At 52.3% G+C, this 22,604-nt stretch overlaps 6 protein-coding genes across 6 annotated transcripts; 3 read left to right on the top strand and 3 right to left on the bottom strand.

Moving 5' to 3' along the window:
* Nucleotides 1-202: 202 nt before the first annotated feature.
* AYL99_06991 (hypothetical protein) lies at nt 203-991 on the top strand (the record flags this gene model as incomplete). Its single annotated transcript, XM_018838500.1, has 2 exons — nt 203-478; nt 536-991. 2 exons carry the CDS (start codon nt 203-205, stop codon nt 989-991), a joined length of 732 nt encoding a protein of 243 aa, XP_018693060.1.
* A 936-nt stretch (nt 992-1,927) lies between these two features.
* On the bottom strand, nt 1,928-4,126 carry AYL99_06990 (acetyl-coenzyme A synthetase; the record flags this gene model as incomplete). The annotated part of the gene is made up of 4 exons (XM_018838499.1): nt 1,928-2,395; nt 2,449-3,922; nt 3,977-4,005; nt 4,082-4,126. 4 exons carry the CDS (start codon nt 4,124-4,126, stop codon nt 1,928-1,930), a joined length of 2,016 nt encoding a protein of 671 aa, XP_018693059.1.
* A 1,168-nt stretch (nt 4,127-5,294) lies between these two features.
* Nucleotides 5,295-6,232, bottom strand: AYL99_06989 (hypothetical protein; the record flags this gene model as incomplete). Its single annotated transcript, XM_018838498.1, has 2 exons — nt 5,295-5,977; nt 6,097-6,232. The coding sequence occupies 2 exons, from the start codon at nt 6,230-6,232 to the stop codon at nt 5,295-5,297; spliced, it is 819 nt and encodes a 272-aa protein (XP_018693058.1).
* Nucleotides 6,233-7,018: 786 nt separating this feature from the next.
* On the top strand, nt 7,019-13,553 carry AYL99_06988 (hypothetical protein; the record flags this gene model as incomplete). The annotated part of the gene is made up of 7 exons (XM_018838497.1): nt 7,019-7,115; nt 7,179-7,271; nt 7,529-9,612; nt 9,666-11,036; nt 11,265-11,510; nt 11,567-13,372; nt 13,452-13,553. 7 exons carry the CDS (start codon nt 7,019-7,021, stop codon nt 13,551-13,553), a joined length of 5,799 nt encoding a protein of 1,932 aa, XP_018693057.1.
* Nucleotides 13,554-15,683: 2,130 nt separating this feature from the next.
* On the top strand, nt 15,684-16,910 carry AYL99_06987 (hypothetical protein; the record flags this gene model as incomplete). The annotated part of the gene is made up of 1 exon (XM_018838496.1): nt 15,684-16,910. The coding sequence occupies one exon, from the start codon at nt 15,684-15,686 to the stop codon at nt 16,908-16,910; it is 1,227 nt and encodes a 408-aa protein (XP_018693056.1).
* Nucleotides 16,911-18,958: 2,048 nt separating this feature from the next.
* On the bottom strand, nt 18,959-21,172 carry AYL99_06986 (hypothetical protein; the record flags this gene model as incomplete). The annotated part of the gene is made up of 1 exon (XM_018838495.1): nt 18,959-21,172. The coding sequence occupies one exon, from the start codon at nt 21,170-21,172 to the stop codon at nt 18,959-18,961; it is 2,214 nt and encodes a 737-aa protein (XP_018693055.1).
* Between the last annotated feature and the right edge of the window lie 1,432 nt (nt 21,173-22,604).

The raw sequence follows: 22,604 nt of genomic DNA, 5'->3' as shown, positions 1-22,604 counted from the left end.
TTGGTTGGCGGCGACTGTGAGGCCGTGCGGAGAGAATTCCCCAGTCGCGCCCAGGAACTCGGTCGCGTTTGGTCGGTAAACAACTAGCCTCCATGCCTAACTATTACACGAAGTCCTCTACTTAACAATTCCACCTTTCATGTCGCGCAAAAGGCACCCCAGGTGACGGAAGGCGCAGCTGCGCCCGCTTAAAACAAGGTCAATGTCGCAAGGAAATCCCGCTTTCCCAGGTCGAAATCTTTATGCGTCCTCGAGCAAGCTACCTGATCGTACGGCGCAAAAGCCTGGTACCACTGTCTCCTCGCAACAATACTCCCAGTCGGCCTTTGGGCGTCGTCCCGAGCCCCAATATCCGTTCGGACAGTCTGCTGCCCCCCAGCCACAGCATGGCGCGTTGGGTGGGAGGCAGAGTATGGAGAAGGAATCAAATGCGCTCGGCGAATTGAGCGACGAGCAAAGAGATGAAATCAATGAAGCTGTATGCGCCGTACCTCCCCTTACGTCCGGCGCCCCATACTAACCTATCAATGAGCAGTTCTCCTTATTCGACCTCGACCGCGATCGGCACCTGGACTATCATGAAGTGCGCGTCGCAATGAGGTCGTTGGGATTTACTATCCCCAAACCTGAAGTTGTGCAAATAATGCAATCGCAGGGTGTGCCAAAGCCACAATTCAAGAGAGGGCCTCCCGTCAAAGGACAACAGACATATCACTCCAGTCAGCTTCTTTTACCACAAAACGCGTTTCAGCGCATAGCGGCGCAAAAGATCTTCGAACGCGATCCCACGGAAGAGGTCGAGCGGGCCTTGCTATTGTTTGATCCAGACCAACGAGGTTACATTGAAGTCGACGATATTCGAAGAGTTGCTCGAGAACTGGGTGAGACTGGTCTCGAGGATGAAGAGATACAAGCCATGGTGGAAGAGTTTGATTATGACGGGACAGGGAGCGTTGCGAAAGAGGCCTTTTATGCCATTTGTCTGCAATGAGCGTTCGACTGGTTGTGTTTGATGAAATGATGATATCCCACGATAAGAACGACTTGATTGGAATTGGCGGCGTCCACTCCGGAATCATTGGACACATTCCAGTTGTCGTCTATCTAATCAAGCTATTGGTTTTTATGTCTCAGTTTTGACACAAATACCCATCGAGCCATCCGAGTTTGCACCCCAGAGGTTGTGTCAAAATATCCCTCCCTCTTCATCGGCATGCATATTAAGCGATCTTGTCCCGAGACACAACTCTCCGCCGGAGGTGCGTCATGTTAAGCCCTCCATCGACTAATGGGTTCCTCAATTGATAAAACCATAATGGATGATTCATGCTCTGGAGGAAGATGGCTGCTGTTCCAAGGGCCACGACTTCCATCCTCTGGCAACCCATGCCCTCGAGCCGACACGCAAAACTATCACAACTGGGCTGGTGTAGGTCATGCAGCTCGGGTCGAAATTGTGTATTGGTATGCGAGAGCTATAGGCAGACGCCTTCCGCATTGTCGATCTCGGCACATACCTTTAGGTGACACTACCGTAGGATGGGATCTGGCGATAGTAACCGAAGCCGTCGTATAGTTTGGATGAGATAGGGCTGTTGGAGACGCGCCAGTGGAAGCTCTTGAATGTAGGATACTTATGTTTACTTGTATAAGTTATAGTGAGGCGGACATCGGGAATGTGAAAGGACAGCGGGATGGTGTGGCTGGCTGTGACCTTGGCTAAGAAATGCACACAGGCACGTAAAAAAAGGCTGTATGGATATGAAAATGATTTTCTCGATCTTCATTGCTGCACAAAAAGTGTTGTATACTCTCCACAGGCCTCCCTTCCAAAAGCTAGCGTCCACTACTCAAGAAATTCAAATGCCCGAGGGTATATCTTTCAATACTTAATATTTCAGCACGGCCCCACCCGTCTAATCTCTCCTCACTTCTTCTTTGACGACTTAACCGTGTCGATGATTTTGTCGACCACACTGGGATCGCTGAGAGTCGAGGTATCTCCAAGGCTGTCTTCCTCTCCGCTCAAGATCTTTCTCAAAATCCGCCTCATGATCTTGCCGGAGCGAGTCTTGGGCAGATCATCGACAACGAAGACGGCTTTCGGTGCCGCAAACGGGCCGATCGACTTCCGCACTTGGAGGATCAGGTCCTTGCGTATCTGTTCGCCACCATCCACACCATCTTTTAGAGACACAAATGCGTTGACGGCTTGACCGGTGAGTTCGTCATTGATACCGACCACGGCGGCTTCTGCAACGCCGTCATGCTCGATCAGGGCAGCCTCGATTTCTGCAGTGGACAAACGATGACCAGAGACATTGACGACGTCGTCAACACGACCCCGTATCCAGTAATAACCTTCGTGATCACGTCCGGCACCGTCACCAGTAAACTATTCTTGATGTCAGTCAATCGTTCCTGGAGTTCTGACACGAGGGTACTCACGTAGTAGCCCTTGTACACGTTCAAGTAGGTATCCATATATCTCTGGTGTGCGCCCCAAACGGTTCGGGCCATACTTGGCCAAGGCTGCTTGAATGCCAGAACACCCTCCACATCGTTGCCTTCAATTTCCTTACCGGAGACCGGATCAATAATTGCGGGTTCGATACCAAAGAAGGGCAATGAGGCACTGCCAGGTTTCGTCGGTGTCACACCGGCCAGCGGTGTAATCACATGGGAGCCAGTCTCGGTTTGCCAGTAGGTATCAACAATATGAGCCTCTTCCTTACCGACAGATTCGAAATACCACTTCCAGACCTCGGCTGCGATTGGCTCACCCACCGAGCCCAAAACGCGCAACTTGTGCAATTTATGGTGGATATGTTCGTCACCAGCTCTCTTTAACAGGCGGAGAGCAGTCGGGGCAACATAGAACTGCGTCACGCTGTGTTTGTCGATCACGTCCCAATAGCGGGAGAAGTTGGGGTAGGCCGGTGTGCCCTCAAAAACCACGGTCGCGACACCGAGAAGGAGGGGGGCGTATACAACATATGTATGTCCGGTGATCCAACCGACATCACCACCGCAGAAGAAGACATCATCATCGTGAATATCAAAAACGTACTTGCCAGTCGCTGCAGCACCTAACAGGTAGCCCGCGGTCGAGTGCATGACACCCTTGGGCTTGCCAGTCGAGCCTGATGTGTAGAGCAGGAACAAAGGGTCCTCCGAGGCCATGGACTCTGGGGGAATATAGGCGGGGGATTTTGCAGTCTCTTCATGCCACCAGTAGTCTCGGCCCTTTGTCCATGGCACATCGGCACCTGTCCTCTGGTAGACAAGCACGTGAGTGACATCCGGGCATTTCTTCAGGGCTTCATCCACAATCTTCTTGGTTCCGATCAATTTGCCGCCACGCTTTCCCTCGTCGGTGGTGATGACGACCTTGGAGTTGGCGTCGATGATTCGGTCCGCTAGTGAGCCAGACGAGAAACCGGCAAAGACAACCGAGTGCACAGCACCGATGCGGGTGACGGCGAGGAAGGAAATGACTGCTTCGGGAATCATGGGCAAGTAGAGGGCAACAGTGTCACCTTTCCTGACGCCCATTTGCTTCAGGGTGTAAGCCACTCGTGAAACTTCGCGGAGGAGCTCGCCGTAGGTGAGCACGCGGCCCTCGCTGGGTTCGTCTGCCTCGTAAATCACGGCCGGCTTGTCGGGGTTTTTGATGGCGTGGCGGTCGACGCAGTTGTAGCTGGCATTGAGCCGACCCTCTAAAAACCAGGCGGCGTCGCCGTTGGCAAAGGTTCCGGAGCGGACAGTCTTGAAGTCTTTCTCCCAGTCCAGAAGTTCTCGGGCCATCTTTGCCCAGAACTTGTCTGGCTGCTCGATGGACTCCTTGTACATGGCATAATATTCGTCGAGGTCCTTGATGTGAGCTTTCCCGGGACCTTTCTTGAAAAAGGGCTTGGGGACACTGCAAGGCGGTCAGTAAGGTCTATCGAGCGAGAAGCGGGAGTCTGAAGCTTACTGGAAGGTGTCAACCTCGTGGGCTTCGGCCTGTGTGCTCGTGGTCAGCGCCAGAAAACAGGGCAAGGCTCTTCGGAGGAAAGGAACAAAAACAAAAGCTACTCACCACGACGGGGCCTTTCTTAGGCGGCTTAACGTCGCCTTCAGACATGTTGATCTCGGTGGCCTGCTCGACGACCTTGCTATGGGGTGTGGAAGAGGGAGGGGCAGGGCAGGGGCGTGACAGAAGAAGTCGAGCTCAGACAGATTGGAGGAGGGGGAGTGGGTGGGTGTTTATATCGTCCGTGTTCCTCAAGTGCGCAACGTTAAAAAAGACTAGGGAAGTAGGACCCGCATCCAGGGCGGGGAGATCAGGATAGACCAGAGGATGACGATCGAGTCCGACACATTTGGGCAACACAAAATGCGCTCTTCTCTTCTCCCACACACGGTTGTCCGACGCGGAGGACCAGCAGCTCTTGAATCGAATGACGCTGCTCGCCTGCCCACCCCCGCAGCGGCGAACGGCCACCCCAAGCAGACTTTTGGTCGCCGTCTGACGAAATCAAATGCAAATCCTCGCGCATCGCTCACGCGGATGGGGCATGCAGGAGCTGTTTCGATTGGGTTTGCCGGCCAGCAGTGGCTGTTCCTTGCTGCCCGCGCCAATCCGGAGTCAACGCCCCTCCATTTTCCTTTTATCCGTTGTGGATGGCGACTTTACGGAGGAGCGCCATGACTGCCCAGTCTATCGGGGTTGGAGCCATGGCCAGGGAATCGCGATCCCAACAGTCTGCTTCGTCTCTCGCACAGCTTTGACCTCAGCGAGAGGTTTTTCATCGCACTCGCCATACCAAGGCACCCACCAGGAACCCAAGTAGATACCCTAGCACCTTACCCCGCGGGGTCCCTCACGCAAAAGCGTCACGCGCGTACCCCCTCAAAAAACACCACCAGACACACTCTCCCGGCCTTGCATCATCGCCCCTGGAGCATGACATCTGACCCTGGACATATGGAATTGGTGGTCCAATGACGGGCTGAGCAAAACAATGCCTCTGGCTGCGTGCAACGGCAACATGCAGCCTCCGAAAGTCTGCGCACAGCCGAGAGAAGTCCTCTGGGCAGTGGACATTGCCCTTTACGGTCCATTCACGATCTAGATGCTGGCTCGTTCCACTTGTTCGGCCAAGCCTGTGGTGTGATGCTTCCGCCCCAGTGTCTTGTCCGGCAGCCAGAATCAAAAGGTGTGAATTCCGGGCCGGGCGCAATACTCTGCAGAAGACCTCATCTGACAATAATATTGCCACACAGGAACTGGCGATTGTGTATTTCCATATTCAACTTCCTTTCATCCAGGACGCTAACCCCAGCATGAACACCATAATTGCGCCGTCCCCGATGAATTCCTTGCCCATCTGTATCCACAGACCTATTCCGCTTTTGCCCGACTGGCCCTTTGATACTGCTCTTGCACCCTGGACCAGTAGTTCTCCGCTCATGAACACAATAAATGGGTTCTGGAAGGTAGCCGGAGCCGGTGGATTCTCGCCATATGTTTGCGTAGATTTGTGGATGCTGGACACCAAGTACAAGCCAGCCATGATGGCAAACATAACATGCACGACTTTCCAGAAGCGTGTCGCTTGTATCTCGGCTTGGCTAGGAGGCGCCTTCTGACTTCCCATTACCATATTGATCAAGAAGGGAGGAAGACCTGTTGCCTTGGAGATGTCGTCGGGAGACAATCCGGGGCCGGCACCCATAGGGCCGGGAGCGTTGGGATCTGTTGAGCCATTCATTCCTCCCATCATCGCTTGTAGCATCTTGAACATGGGGTCCTCTTCCTGTGCTTGGCCTTGTCCCTCTTGTGACAGGGGTTGTCTTAACATTGCCTTCAAGTATTCCTCCTGCGCCTTAAGCTGTTCCGGAGTGGGCGAGGCACCAGTTTCCCCAGGCAGTGGAGCTATCGGCTCGGGAGGAGATCTCGGAGGTGGTGTTGGCGCCGGAGACTCGTTGCGCACTGTGGATGGAAACTGTTAGCCTGCTTGCTTCCTCTGGCAACATCCCTTGGTTGTGTATCGCGTGTGAAAAGCATCACTCGTTCCGATATGTGAGATCTGGGCCAGGAGTGGAACTCACTGCTCTCTGGGGTCCTTCCACTCAACCTTGTAATCTTGTCCAGTCTCTCTGTTGCCGAGCCCGTGATCTTCGCTTCACGCTTTTGACGGCGAATGCGGGCTTGTCGCTGTGCTGGCGTCTCTTCCATCTCCGCCATCTTTACACTATGTGTGAAGATTTGTGCGGTTGCTTACACGTGCGCGGTTTCCTTGCGCTGCAGGTGAAGGCTGATCGAGGGGTTACTGTTTCCAACAGAACTGACGGGAACGCATTAATTGTGTTTGTTCGTGTCCGTTTATGTTTCTTCGTGATGAGATCTTTTTCTGAGAACAGGAGGTGATCACTGGAAGCACGACGAAGGAGCGAGGAGAATGCAGGGAGGGAGAGCAAGATCCAGGAAAAGCACAGCAATAAGTATGTCCAGCGGGTGTTGCAACCCTTCTAATTCCGTTTCAGCGGGTTCACACTCGCACCAGGTACACTTTTCAGAGAGCACTGGGATGACGTACCGGGTGATTGGTCGCCTGCCTATTGCTAGTACGAGTTACAGGCAGCCAGCGCAGCTTCCGAAGGTGTCATGTGATCGCGACTTGGCAGCCTAAATCCAGCGATCCGCCGCATAGCGGAGGTCAATCCAGCTCCATCCAACTCCCTTGCGGCGCGTTCAACCTCTTTTTTTATTCTTCGATTTCGTCGCCAGGCACGTCGAGCGTATTCAGGCGCCGAGTCGTCGGGGGTGAATTGATAAATTCCGTCCAGCGAGCCCCTCGGTCTAGAATCACCGCCAGGCAGACTCGAACTCCTCATTTCTAGGGGCGCGTCACGAATTTCCTAGACCACTTTTTATATTCTCACTTTGATTTCACCAGCTCCTTCTTGCCCTCATTAACCCATTCTTTCGTTCCCCAATATTGCGCAAAGACGCGCGTCGATACCCGCCAACATGTCTTTTGGCGGTGGCGGCGGTTTCTTCGGCTCGAATAACACCACTCAAAACACGGGGTTTGGAGGGTTTGGCAATAATACCAATGCTAGTACAGGTAAGTGAGATGTCGTGTCAGATCAAATAAGGAGGGGCTCTGATGTCTTGCTTCATGATTCAGGGTTCGGTACAAACACGAGCACTACTGGTTTTGGTTCCAGCACAGCGACCGCAAACCCGTTCGGAGGCAGCACTTTCGGGCCCAATACTGGAGGTGCGTGAATCATTTTCGCAGGCAGCAAGACGTCAACTACTGCACTGCCTCACCCGTAGCTCGTCGCCGCCCATTGTTTTATGGACTTATTTTGCTCTGTCGCTATTCTCCTCCACTCGTCACATGAAATATGTCTCGGTTGGCGAACCCGCAACCAGCGTCCCGGCGGCGACTATCTCCAATCCAGTTCACTCGTGTTGATATTGTGCAAACTTCCTCTACTATCAAGCCAGGCGAACTAATAATGACTCCTTCAGGTTTTGGTGGCAATACCAACACGTCAACCACTCTTTTTGGCTCCAAACCTTCCACGAATACCTTCGGCTCGACAACCACAAACACAGGAGGTGGACTGTTCGGAAGTTCAAACACCAACTCTGGGTTCGGGTCAACAGGTGGTTTTGGAAGTAACAACAATGCGTTTGCCAGTAACACCGGTGGCACAGGGTTCAACTTTGGAGGCGCGTCGAAACCTGCGTTTGGGTCGAGCACCAACTCCACTCCCTTGTTCGGCCAAGGGGGTGCAGGAACAACCGGCGGATTCGGGTCAACTTCAAGTCCATTCGGTGCTGCTGGTAGCGGAACGGCTCTGAGCAACCAGCCTGTTCCTCCGTCAGAAGGCACCCTTTCCACACCATATGCGCCCACGCTCGAGAAAGAAGCTGCGGGTTTATCCAGCAACTACCAAAGCATCAATTTCATGCCACCATACCAAAAATATTCGTTTGAAGAGTTGCGATTAGCAGATTACAATGCGGGTCGAAGGTATGGCAACGCCACGGGTCAGGCAGGTGGTTTCGGCCAGAACACTTTTGGAGGCTTTGGAGCGAACAACGCAGGCTTTGGCAGCAGTACAAATGCCAGCCCTTTCGGTCCTACAACCACATCGTCAGGCTTCGGCTCCAATACCGCCACGGCCGGTTTTGGCAGCACTGGCCTGTTCGGAACCAAGCCTGCTGGTGGAAATTTATTTGGCCAGCAGTCCTCTGCCGCCCCTTCTACGGGTCTATTTGGAACCTCCAACACCGGAACAAATACATTCGGTGCAGGAAGTGCTGGCTTCGGGTCCGGAGGCAGTCTCTTCAACCAGAACCAAAACCAGAGCAAGACATTATTTGGCAACACCACCAGCACCCCCCCAACGTTCGGGTTTGGCACCACCAACACTACCAATGCCAACACAGGAACTGGATTGTTTGGCGGCAGCAATACGAATACCCCTAACACCGGGGGTTTCGGTGCGAATCAGCAACAGTCTACAACATTGTTCGGGAACAACAACAATCAACAGCAAAAGGCTCCCCTTTTTGGCAATGCAGGAGGGTTTGGAGCCTCTGCAAACCAAAACCAACAGCCAGGTGGCATGTTTAGTAACACTAACGCATCCACCGGCAGTGGCCTTTTCACCAACAACAACGCCGGTACCAGTGGCGGAATGTTCGGCACTAACAATACCACCGCGGGTACTTCCATGTTCGGAACCAATGCCAACAATCAGCAGAAGCCCGGTAGCATCTTTGGCGGGAGCACACTGGGAACCACAGGCACGAACACTGGTGGAGGCCTCTTTGGGAATAACAACAATCAACAGCAATCGGGAAACTTGTTCGGAACTGCGAATACAGCCCCAAGCACAGGGTTTTTTAGCAACACTGCCAACAAACCTGCAACCAGCTCGTTCTTCAACAACACCAACACTCAGCAAGGTGGTTTTGGTGGCTCGACTGGTGGCTTTGGAAATATGTTCGGTAACTCACAGAATAACCAACAAAATCAGCAGCAACCAGACTTCAAAGTTTCGTCCCTGAATGATCCCAACCCGTACGGTCAGACATCCATCTGGACTGGACTGCCAGTACCAACGCCAGATAACTCCAAGCCACTTTTCACTCCATTGTCTGCCACCCAAAAGTTGAAGGAGAGCCAGTCAAAGCCACCACCGAGTCTCAGACTCAACCAGTCTCGTTACATGACGCCACCCCGTCGGTCTGGCTTTGGCTTCTCTTACTCAACATATGGCACACCAAACAGTGCAGCCAGTACACCTGGCGGAAGTGGCTTGAGCAGCAGTATGTATGGTAGTCGTACTTTCAACGGCGGCAGTTTCGGTCGCTCGTTTGGCAAGAGTGCATCTGTCAGCAATTTGCGGTCTCAATTTGCAGGGGATGCTGAAGGTGTCCTTAGCCCTAACGCATTCGCTTCCACCAATACCAGGTGGTCAAGTGGCAATATGCGTCGGTTGACCATTGATCGAAGCATCAGAAACGACCTTTTCAGCCGACCTTCGCTTCCCGCCTTTCCGACAAACGCCCTAAATCAATCAGTCAATGGGAACAACGAGGTTTCTGTTGTCACAAATGGCGAGCATCCTCAACCAGTGAACCAACAAACAAGTTGAAGAAGCGCGTGAGCTTTGACAAAGATACCACTGGTGGTTCGAATGGGGTCTTGAATGGCGAATCCGGAGCTTTGGTACTGACCGAGGGCGACCAAGATGAGGCAGAGGGTACAACTGCTGGCAGAACTGTGAATGGCACAGCTACACCCGAGGCTGAACCAGTCCGCGGCAATGAACTTGCTGTTGTCCCAGAAGATCGGGAGTCCGACGATGTCATCTCACGGAAGACGACTGTCCAAGCCAAGCCAGATCCACAGCCCGGGGACTACTGGATGAAACCGACACGTGCTGAACTGAGCAAGATGCCTCGTGAGAAGCTGTCCCGATTTGTAGGATTTGAAGTCGGTCGAAAAGGATGTGGCAAGGTCGTGTTCAACGGTCCCGTTGATCTCACCAGTCTTCCCTTGGACGACCTTTACGAGAAGATTGTGGAAATCCGTTTGCGATCAGTTACAGTCTATCCCGATGCAAGTTCCAAACCACCGGTCGGCAAGGGTTTGAACGTACCGTCGACAATTTCTATTGAGAACTCCTGGCCGCGATCTCGTGGTCAGCCATCTTCCGCCACAAGTGGGCCTATCTTCGAGAAGCACGTCAATCGCCTCAAAAAGATGCACGGCACTGAGTTTGTGAATTACGAAGTGACCACGGGTGTGTGGACGTTCCGGGTTCCCCACTACACCCGCTACGGCCTAGACTACGACGATGACGACGAACTGGGCCAGAGTCTGCTGTCTGCTCCCCCTGACTCGCTGAACAGCTCTCGCTCTGAAGAGAACTCAGGGATGGACGTTGACAGTGAACCACATGATGACTACGAGGCTGACGGAAACGATGATACATTTGCGTTCAAACAAAAGACACTGCCCGGAGGCTATGGCCGGCAGTCTGTTGTCGATTATGGCGATGATGTTCCTGCGGCCGAGACTGTGGAAGAAGGTGCAGAGAGTTCTGAATTGGAAGAAGACTACTCCGACTACGGCGACGACGATGACAACGAAGTGAGCATGGTAGGCTCGTATCCACCACCTGCTGCCAACCCCAGCAAACCGATCCTCAAGCCCAGCAATGTCGGTACGCCCGGAAAGGCTCTCATTAACATTGATGGCGACTGGGCGGAACAACTTCAGCGCACTATCAGCCCACGCAAACAGAACCGCGACGCTCTTCGACAAGTACAGAGCAAAGTCCTTTTGGATCGCACATACGAGCCGATGAAACCGAGCCTTGACTTCGGCAAGAGCGTCAACAAGAACGAATTTCGAACGAGCATCGACATTATGAATTCGCTTTTCAGCAGACACGAGGAAAGAATGGCCGAGTTGAAAGGAAAAAAGGGGAAGCCGCAGGCTGGTCCGGATTTTGAGGTTTGACTCCCCTATCCCTATCCTCCTCCCTTCCATCCTTTTTGACCTACTATGCCTCTGAATCCTGTGGCCGTGCTCAGTCGGCTTGCCATGACGTGAAAGTGAGGACGCGATGCTTGCATCATCTCGCAATGTCTACGGTTTCGGGGCACAGGTTGGGATAATAGCACATATATATGTAGGTAGTTTAATGAGAAACCCGTTTGCTGAAACAGATTCTTGTTCTAGTTCCCCTATGCAAAGCGTGCAAAGACATTTGAAGACCAAATGCGAGATGATTCTGCTGAACTCGGCGAAAACGATAAACTCTGGCATGCAAGTTTCAAGCCACACTTCACGTCCGTCAATCAGCTTGTCTACAAGCCAGTGAATGCGCCTGTCGAAAGCGATTGGATCACAGACGTGATGGCGCATAGTGAAGCTACAGGTACGGACATTGTTATGGCTTCGCTGCCGCCAGTCAACATTGATAATGTAGGAGAGAATCCGAGGTTGCCAGGATTGTGACGGTCACTAACACTGTTGTTCAGGTTGCTACGTACGTCAAGTCCATCTTGGCAGACGCTCAAGTGGTCCTCAGCGACAGTGTTCCCTCAATTAAACACGATGCCATGGCCTTTTCTCAGGCCAAAGACCGCCTCATACAGCAACACTGCGCTACCGAAGAACTCGACATTTACGAATTACTCCACGTTCTTTTCGATGACTACGAGGACGAGTTTATTCAAGGTCTAAACCATCAGCAACAACAAGATTTCCAGCCGCGTATCCGCAGAGATCGCCTATCAAAGTATCTCTCAGAGCTCGTATGGCGTCGCCACGGCGAGCGCATCAAAGCGGCCTCGAAGCTTGACGGTGCGGCAGCAGCCATCCTGCAACTGACGGCGAACAACATTCATGCTGCATGTGACGCACTCATGCAAGAAAAGGACTTTCACCTTGCATTGTTGGTCGCACAAATTGGACAGGCTGATTCGGCTTTTCAGCAAGACATCGAAGATCAAATCTCCGCGTGGCGCAGCCAAGGAGTTATCTCCGAAATGAGCGAGGGGATTCGCGCTTTGTATGAGATACTTTCGGGGAACACCAGCATCGTCCAGGGAAAGCAGAATGTGCCTGTTGAAGACCGTGCCTCAACCTTCGCCATCTCAGAAAACTTCGGATTGGATTGGATACAGGCCTTTGCGCTATGCTTCTGGTATGGCAAGCACAAGAATGGCGAGATCCACGAAGCGGTAGCGGATTTCCAGGAGAGATTACATTCGAGACTTGAATCCGCCACCCCTGTATGTGGGAAGCATGAGGATGAGGATCCCCTGTGGGTAGTGTTGAAGATCTTCGCGAGCAACGTTGGGGCTAGCAAGGGACGGGCTAGCAGCAAGTCTAACGCTTCCGCCATCCGCCACGTCGAGAAACCTGTTCTCCCCCAAGCTCTCTCGGCGTTGTCACGTCCTTGGGATTCTTGGGGGACGTTCCGCCTCCATCATGCCATCGTTGCCACGATCCCGGGAATATCAATCGATCGGGACACTTCCGATGACCTAGCTATGTCGCTTGCTTTCGAGCACTCGGCACGCAGAGACACGCTGGGCGCAGTATATGCACTTCTCCACCTTTCCGATCCGGCGCAACGAGCAGCTCAGATCCGCGATCTCTTCAGCCGCCATGCCGCATCACTACCATGTGCACCACGTATTGGCAACGCCTCGGCCGGCCAAGAGTCATTGTGGACCGCTTTCACTGCCTCTTTCCAGATCCCTGGACCATGGATTCACCATTCGAAAGCCCTTTACGCGCGCTCATGCAACAATCCCCTTGCGGAATTGAACCACCTTCTTGCTGCGGGAGACTTTTGTAGCGCTCATGACTGCTTACTACGCCGCGTAGCTCCACGCTTAGCCATCGACGAAGATTGGGATGCTCTGCGTGAGGTATTGGGATGGTTCGGGAATAAAGCAGAGCAACAGGTCAACGCTGCAGTGGTTGGCAACGGCGTTGACAGGTCAGGAACTGAGTGGGAAAACGGAGGACAAGTCTATGCCGACTTTGTGGAATTGATGTCGCTGATGGACAACTCGATGGCGCCACGACACGGTGTCGCCGAAGGCGTTATACACACGAAGCTCAGAGCAAAGCAAGACCTGCTTTCCCGACTCCAACGCTCGCTGACGCGTCTGAACGCGCGATCTCAAGCCACGGCATCAGCTCAGGAACTGGGGTCCTCGGATTTGAACAAGGATCGTGAGAAGCTCGAGGAGAGAGTGGCACTGTGCGAGATGGGAAAAATGCTTGCGAGGATTCTGGAGTTGGAGATTCAAGACGGCGTTGGTGAAAAGGTATGCTAGCAGCCTTGTGTGCCCTCCTCTCCCGATCATTGATGCTTTTGAAAGGGTTACTGACAGCTTGTGCAAGCAGAAGCATATCCTCGACCTCCCCCTCAACACGGATGCACGGCTCGCTCATGCCCGAACATTGGGCGTGGATTACTATCGTGGTGTAATGGCTATGGCACGTTGAACTTTCTCGGAAGCCTTATTGTGCGGATTGGTATCACGAAGGGGCAATCCAATGCGTGGAAGGGCCATAGAAGGCGTTGATGACGAGGACTGGGCTTGGAAACCTGGCAGAAAACTTGGGGTTTCAGAAAAAGTCTCGGTCATTGATTTCTTGTTTTAAGGAAAGACGGAAAAGTTGTGAAGGTAGTATCGCTGTGATATTATCCCCGATAGTGACTTGCTAGCCCAGTCATTCCAGTGGTGCGGGTTTCCTTCAAGCTACAGTGATTCGAATTAGAACGTGTCCGGTGTAAGGGCGAAAGAGGAATTTAAACGTTGTGGATGGTGGACGGTGCATCCGTCTACATACTATTTAATACGCGTGAAAGAGTGCCTTCCGAGAATATCCCCGTGCAAAAGTAAATAATAGTCACTGTCAAAGCGTACTTTAGCACCGTGGCTATCTCGGCACCCTTTAGGCCTCTCGTAAAACGAGGGATGAATGCCCTCATTCCCTTCTGAACGAACGCGTCCTCGCAGCCTCTTGCCATAACAGTGCCCCTCTAAAATGATCCGGCAAACACCACGACTTTCCAGTACTGCTCTTTCCTCTCTCACAATAATGCAGTCTAATATCGATCATATCCTATACACCGAAGATGAAGCTTCTCGGTGCTATGGAGACCCTGAGCCATAAATCCGTCACCAATATCTCATATTCAGCTCAGGCAGCTCGAGATGGCACGTTAAAATCACCTTGAACATTGAGGCATACAGAGAGATAACTCAGCATAGATATCGAATGCCCTCACAGCTTTCCGCAAGAGCTGATTAAACAACAATTCAAGCGGCGCGCTGAATTTGAGTCATTTGTTTCCCTGCTTTGGCTTGAGAAGCTCATGCTTGAGCTCCTGGACTATACGGTCACGGAGATCCAACTGAAACTTGAGCTAGCGGAATCCTAGTTGACAGATAACTCTCTGAGACGCGTTCTACCTGGTGTGAACATTCAAGGCGATCGAGAAAACAGGCTTCTGGATCTCCGTCGTTTGTCAAGCGTCACGGTCCAAGAAGACGATGACAGAATTCGCTACCCGCACTATGTCGATAACCAGTCACGGCTGCTAACGGTACTACTATCGGATATAGAGACAGAGGAATATCTCAATGGTGCGGCCCTTCAAGCTCACAAGGGTGATGAGAAGATGTCCTATATTTACAAGAAAATCGACAGGCCTTTGTATCGACCTCATGACATTGCTATTATCGAACATGAACTCCAGAATCTGCGCTATTTCCGCGAAATCTCTCGCTTTAAAGATTCCGCTTTGGACTCGCACTTTCAAAAAGGCCCAGATGGAACTACTCCATACATTGCCTTGAGCTTGAACGTATCACGAGTCACCTTGCGGCCTTCCACGAGGTCACCAGCGAACAGCGGCTGTCACAGCCAAGTAAAGGTGAATGCTCGGCGGAAAATAACGACCCCAAATTTGTTTGGGAATCGATTCTTCGCAACACAACATCGATCTAATGTGCTTGATTTTTGGCCGAGGCAAGTCGGTGCGTGCCCGTGGATGATCAGGTGGGAAGCTTGACTGTCGATTGATTTGTGTCATTGGGGATCCGGGGAAAAGAAAGTCCATTTTAGATATTGAATAAAGTTCGAGGTGTAAGTGTTGCGGGCCAGTCATTCGTGTGGGCAGTGGGGTACATACAGGCAGTGCGGAGTTCGGAACATATATACTGCGGGTTCCACACAAAGATTATCTATATGTAGACAGAAGGTCTCCCCAATACTCCAGAGTCCCTTTTTTGATATAAAGAGAAATGAGTGAATCGATGCAAAATGGGGAAGTCGCGAATATCATAGCATTCATAGATGTATACGGAGTAGACGCAGGAGGGCCCTTGCCCAGAGAAAAAGGAGGACAAAGGTGGCCCCCTAGCTTCCTTGGTGGCTGGGAGATCCTCGCCTAGAGGCTGAAACCTCATGTACGAATCCGCTCTACCTGCATGAGACTGGACTTGCTCTGCCCATACATACGGGATATAAAAAGCATATGGCCATAGATTGTCAGAGCCTCTGCAGAGTCTATCACGTGGACGCCCAAACTATCCGAGCCAGTTGTCGGGAAAAAAGGGCGCCATAATGAAGTTTCAAAATGTCCTCAACACCGGCCTCCTCTCCATCCTGCCGACGTCGTCAGTGTCCCAAGCGCGGCCTCCGCGCACGGCATTGAGTCTGCCCTTCGACATCGGCCCCTCGACGCCCGAGAACACGGCAAACTACACGCCGCCCGTCTTCCCCATCGCGCCGTTCAACAAATACGCCCATAACCCGATCTTGAAGCCCAATCCCGCCGCCAACTGGGAGTCGGCGTACCTCTACAACCCGACCGCCATCGTCCTCAACGAGACCGTCTTTTTGCTGTATCGCGCGCAGAACACGTCCAAGACGTCCTCCATCGGGCTCGCGTGGTCCACCGACGGCGTCAACTTCACCCGCCTCAACCGCCCCGTCGTGTACGCGACCGAGCCCTGGGAGCACATCGGCGGGACCGAAGATCCTCGGATCATCCGTGTCAATGGCACGTTTTACATGACCTACACCGCATACGACAGCGTGACGGCACTGCTCTGTCTCGCCACGTCGACGGACCTCTTGAACTGGCAAAAGTACCCCCCTCTGTTCCCTGGGTTCCAGGACGTGGAGTACTCGGACATCGACGTTGCCTCGCCGCGCATCAACCACTCCAAATCCGGCGCCATCATCAGCGAACCGACAGCCGACGGCCTGTACCACATGTACTTTGGCGACAGCTTCTTCTACCACGCAACCTCGCGGGATCTCTTGAACTGGACGGCACTGCCCGCCGACCAATACTTCGCCGGCCCCGTCAATCCGTGGGAGAACCGCCTGATTGAGCCCGGGCCGCCGCCTGTCAAAACGCGAGATGGGAAGTGGTTGCTCATTTACAACGGCATGACGACGGGTCGCGTGGGATACCCGCAGAACCAGTACTCGGTGGGTCAGATGCTCATCGACCCTTCTGGCTCGTTTCGGCCGACGATAAATGTCAGCGATGGGATGTACCAGCCGGCATTGAGGGATGGGCCAGTGGCGAGGCTGGAGAGACCAATATTGGTGCCCGAGGCTGGCAATGAGAAGAAGGGCCAGGTGGATCAGGTGGTCTTCGCCGAGGGGTTGGTTCAGTTCAAGGGTAAATGGTTCTTGTACTTTGGTAAGTGGAACTCGTCCTTTCTCGAGAGAACATTGAATGACAACATCCCGCTGACCAGCACAACAGGACAAGGAGATAGTGAATTGGGGGTTGCCATCGCTGATGTGCAGCTTGAAACGCAAGATCTTGCGTGAATTGAGGCAATGCTGAAAGGCCTGGATTGCTCGAACCTTTGTCGTTGACACGGTACATGTTTTCTGTCCCGCTGGCTTGAGCCACAGTTTCGTGAAGCCATCATTGACACATGGGGGTCCACGTTTCTGCTTGTCGGTGAATGCGGCCTGATTCTTCCCGTGCTATTGCAGCTGAATTAGAATCTATGGATCGCTGCCACAGCTTTCCAGCAGCAATGTACTAAAGTTAGTCATATCAATGTTGTGAGCTTCGCTTCTTCCTCGTTCATAGCCATCCCATATGATTTGGGAGATTGGCAGCACTTGGATCTCATCAGAAAGCCTGCTGCATAGAGCGTGTCGACTCCGTTGGCAAACATACGACCTCTCCCTGCCCTGGATTACATTCTTCCATGTCCAATGCCAGATAGAGTGTATGTGAGTTATTACAGTACCTCGACAAACAGCATGTGCGGGAAGAAATCGGCTGCCGACGCCTTCCATCCTCGAAAAAAGATCGTTGAAGAACAAAGAGTTCCAAAGGGAGAATGGGGAGAATACTAAGGTTGTCGGGCTGAATCCTGTTATTTCGGAATCTATCCAAGGCTGCTATCTACCTACATGACCAAAACTTGTCTTCCCACCTTTTCGCAGCTCTCTGGTGGACAGAGGCACATAAGTTGACAACAACCCAGACAATGTAGGATCCAACCCACGGCTTTTCTTTCCTATTTTTTGTTTTTTGTTTTTTCTTTCGATGTTGGGGGAAGGAGGACCCGGAGCAAAGCTCACGAGCCCGCCGCCTTCACCACAGACCTCTGCATACCGGCGAAATCGGATGCTGCATGCTGGTATCCGGTTCACCAGAGGTATATGGAGGAGGAGGCCTTCTTCGAAGCGACATCATAGACATACTGACATCCAGCGTATCCCGACCGTATGGTTGGCTCATGGAAGACATGCATTGAGAGCCCGACCATGGGTTGATGTAACACAGTCGAGTCCATTGGAAGCAGCATGCCAGATCTCATTTCAAAGGCGAGCTCATTCGTGTTGAAGCCGAACTAATTCATCCTGCCATCTCGCCGCATTCACTGCTTTCGACTTTCTCCGAAGATCAGCGAAGAGACAGCTCCTGCGGCTGAAACGCGAAGTTTCAGAGACAACAAAAGGAAAAGGCCGAACGACAACAGCAAATGAGGGCCTCAACATCCAAGCACACATCAACAACAGCCATCAGATATCCCTCGAGACCATAGCTCAACAACAAGCGACGTCCGGGTTAGAAGAGCCTACACAACAACATCCAAAATGGATGAAGGGGGCTCTAAACCAACGTGTATCCGAACGTCCCGTGCAAGACCTGCTTCGTCCTCGAGATACCACTCGTGATTCTCCTCTCGAGTGAGAGGAACAAAGGGTATATAGATCGAAAAGACTTATGATTCCACTCCATCACGCGACTCCGGTTGCGATAAGTCGGCACAGTGTCAAATCGCAGCACCGATAGCCTTGCTTGACACCTCGTCACAGAGTAACAAGGCGCGACAGCCACTGTAGGGAGGTAGGGCTATCGGAAGGTCGGTGGAGAAGAGAGCAGGGTGTCTCTCGCCCAGAGGGAGAGAGAACCACGCTGCGCCACCGGAGAAGGGGCAGGGAAGGAACTCGAGTCCCTCGGTACTGACCATGAGGAAAATCATCTTCACTGTGGCTTCTAAGTAAAAGCCCGGGCATCTTCCATTTTCTTCCTTTTGTTTCACCTTGTGCCCGAGCGGTTGTCAAGCCGCAACAAAGAAGATGTCCTCCACAAAGCATGTCATCATTCAACATCACACACACATTACCGATGCCACCCGTTTGTTCTCGTTTATCACTGATGTGTTCAATCGGAATTTCATTGTTCCTCCACAAATGTTCCATTGCTCTCCGCTGTATGGCAAGTCTAGAGAGGCTGGTCCAGCTCAAGTCTCGCAGGACTGTTTTGATGTGCTCAAAATGCTGATGCACATATCTCGTTATGTTTGGGCCCTTGAAGTCTTGAAGATGCAAAAACTCATCTCGATGTCATTTCAATCCCTATGCCAGATACTTCGATGTTTGCTGTCAGTCTCTTGTTGCTCCGACTCTTGGTATACTCTACGTCCAGCAAACCCTAGCTTTGAATCTTGATAGTCTTTTTCAAGCGCCTCGGGATTTTCGGGCGGCGTATACTTCGGTGCGGGTGACATTGGCCGGGAACTGTTGACGTTGGCCAATGGGATATCAACAAATCCAGCATACTGCCCTTGAATTTCGGGGCGAAAGCCACTGCTCATGGCGTGGCTCGCAGGGAATGCTGGCGCACCGCCTTCGCCGCGGAGCTTGTTCCGCCTGGCCCAGAGAATCAATGCTCGAACGATGCCCATGAGCACGACTGAAACCCAGACAAACAGGACGACGGTTGAAATGATCGCTTCCGTCCGAATAGTGTCCTCAACTTCATCAACGAATCTTGCGACGGCCGCGGAAATCTTATCGCTTGTGGCGTCCCCAGGACTCGCGAGAAAAGAGTCTGAGGGATTGCTCGAGTCCGCCAGACTAGCCACGGCGCCTAGGCTGAAGGTATCATTCGGCAGTAGGGGAAAGTCGATGTGCGCGTTATCATGAACCCAGGTAAGACCCTTCTCGATGCCCTGGATCTTGAGCAACACAAGGCAATTGAGAACTTCCATAATAGGATCGTACAATATTGTCCCGCCGAATGTGGTGTTGAGAACATTTGTCGTTTCGTCCACAAATGCATTGAGTGTGTCGTTGATTGCGGTTGTGGACGTATTCACCCAACCCAGCATGTTTTGGTTGATGTCCTTGCTCGTGGCGGCAATGGCTGCGTTAGTTCCAATGGCCCATTGTTCGGATGCGTTGTTAAGTTGCGCAATCACTTTGTCGGAAAAAGCGCCGACTTGGTTGGTGAGGTCCGGGACTTCCTTTTCCAAGGCACGGAGCAGGATAGCTTGACAGGCACAAGAGAACAGCCCCGCAACGGCGAGAGCGAGCACAAACAATGCAGCGTCAGACGTAGCGTACGCAACGACCCAACGGACGAGGTCCTTCTTACGCTGGGACTGGAATGTGTTGGATAGCTTGATTCCAGCGGTCGAAGTGTAGGGGCGGCTGACCAGGTAGACAACGTCCAGTGGGTCACGGGCGTCTGAACTGACCAGTTGGCTACGCTGTTGCATTTTCTGCCATCGTTTGATTTCGCGCCATGCCATTGGGATCATGACGAGGATTGCCAGGGTAAGCAGCACGCCGATGAAGACTTTGCGCGCAAGAGCAGCGATGGCGACCAGCCCGTTGAAGAAATCATTGATCCCGTCGTTATCACTGCAGAAGGTAAGTTGCTCTTTCTCTGGGACCGGAAACAAGGATCGGTTGAATGTATAGTTGCCCACATATTCGTTCATGAGCTGTTTGATTTCTTCGAAGGGAAGTCGGATGACGCTTTCGGTGAAATTCTTGACCTGAGCGAAAGTTGGGATAGAGTTGTTGAGTTTTTGCAGGTCGGCATCAAGGTTGGCTGGCAATTTGAGGTTCTTCAACGAATTCATTTCGGAAGTAAGATTGAGAGGCGCCGGCTGGTCAACGGTTTGGCCAAAGGCGATAAAGCTCTCGAGTTTGCCAATGAAACTGTTGTAGGCATCCTCAAATGTTTTGACAGCGCCAGACAAGTCGTTTCCGAGATTTTGTGTAAGGTTGTTGAGACCATTTTGTGCTGAGTCCAGGGCGCCGATGACGGAATGCAAACTGCCACTGACCGCAAAAGTGATCAGACAGAGGTAGGTATTGGTCATCATGCCGATCACGAAGACGACAATCTCTTCCACTGCCGTGACACTCATGCTGGTCATCTGAATCAGACCGTTGACCGACTTCTCGATCCCGGTAGCCGCCACCTCATTCACGCCCTGAGACATGTAGTGAGGCATAGAAGCCATGGCGGAACCCATCGATTCGACGTCCGAGCAGGCTGACAGTGCTTCACGTCTTGCGGAGCCTAAATTGTTGTTGATTCCAGAAATTGCGATAAGGGTACGAGCCAGGACAAGTAGGAGGAGAATGGTCCATCGATTGAGCCATATCTGTGATAATCGAGCCCGGAGGCCAAGGTAGGGTGTGATGGATGGTGCATTGTGTGGTAGCGACCTAGGTGGGCCTTGGTCAGAGTAATAGTCTCGTATCTCATGGCTGCCGGCAGGCATGGATGGAGGAGCGCCAGCCGCAAAGGCCGACGGGGCAGACATGGTGCAGAAGTCGACAGGAAATTATCTAATTTTCGAGTTCAAGTAAGTATCTTGATTGCTTGGAAGGTCGTGTCGATGTGTGAGAGTAGATGGTATTGCAGGATGAGAGAAAGAAACAGAACCCGGCCACGAGGGTAGGGATACAGGTGACAAGGGATATTAATTGACAAAGGCAGTCATCAAGACTCGGGCAGCAAGAATGCTATTTATGACAAACAAAGGAGATTCGTGACATGCAAGAAAGCAAAGGCAGCGAACAATAGCGAGGAAAGTGAATAAGGGACTAGAAACACAGGATAGTGAAAGAGTTGGTCGAGACAATAAGAACAATAAGAACAATAAGACACAATAAGAAGACGATTCTGCCGGTACGTACCGCTTTTCCCGTTGACCTCGACCCCATGTTGCAGGCGCACCACCAACATGTTACAAGAGGCTCTTCTGAATATTCAAAGAAAGATTGAGGGCGTTTCAAAAGAGTTGCCGTATGTGGTGGTGCAGGAATATCGGCTGGTGGTGATGTTTCCAGACCAGAAAGTTGGCGCGTAGTCCAGAAATAGTGCAACCAGGCTGAAGAAGCGCCCACCAACCATCTCATCCATGCTGCTTCCACGTCCGACACGCGCTCGCACGTGGAAGTTGAGATGAAACAAGATTGCATGGGAACTGAGATGGCACAGGGGATTATTCTTCAGCTTGCCTCGCCATCTCCCCAGCTGCCACCAACCACCGTTCCATCACCGCAACGACCGTCGCGGTCGTGACGTATCCCAGGAACACTAATTGCCGCCAAGGACGTGATCAATTGTGGACGGACGGATACATTGCGGTGCAGGAGAAGGGGATGGTGGCGCGAGTCTGGGAAGGGAGACACCAACGAAGCAATCCGATATTCCCAAATGGTGCCTACCAGAAGGAAAACAAAACAACGACGAGGTGAGGCAAGGAAGCAGGGTTTTTAAAGGATCGTCCAAGATTCGGGGGAAATCAGCCACGGGATCGGCGACCTTCATTTTCCTGTGGCGCCTGAAGAGCGGGGCAGCAGCAGCAGTGATGTCATGCCGTTATTCGAGTCCGCGGCGCTTTACTATTCCTGTCCTAGTGCGTCTGATAATGCTTCTTCGTCCTCTTATTGTCAGCCACGCGACGTGGCTGTCTACACAAAAAGCCGTCACACAACCTCATGTACCATGTAGTAGTAGCAGTAGTAGTAACCTACGGTGTTCACACAGTAGAAGTCGAATGTCGAGCCCTGGGGATTTACAAATCCCCATGTGGTACTTTGAAGCTATGTTGATCAACACTGCGAGGCGGCGAATATCACTGGCACACCCACTTCGTTCCCCCTAAGTATGGGTGTTCGTTCATCATCTCGTCTTGCTCATCGCCTGGCGTAAGGTTAGGTCCAACACAACCTCGTTTTCTGTCGACG

This window comes from Fonsecaea erecta (genome assembly GCF_001651985.1).
Source record: "Fonsecaea erecta strain CBS 125763 chromosome Unknown Scaff5, whole genome shotgun sequence".
NCBI lineage: Eukaryota > Fungi > Ascomycota > Eurotiomycetes > Chaetothyriales > Herpotrichiellaceae > Fonsecaea > Fonsecaea erecta.
This window is presented reverse-complemented; position numbering and strand designations above follow the sequence as displayed.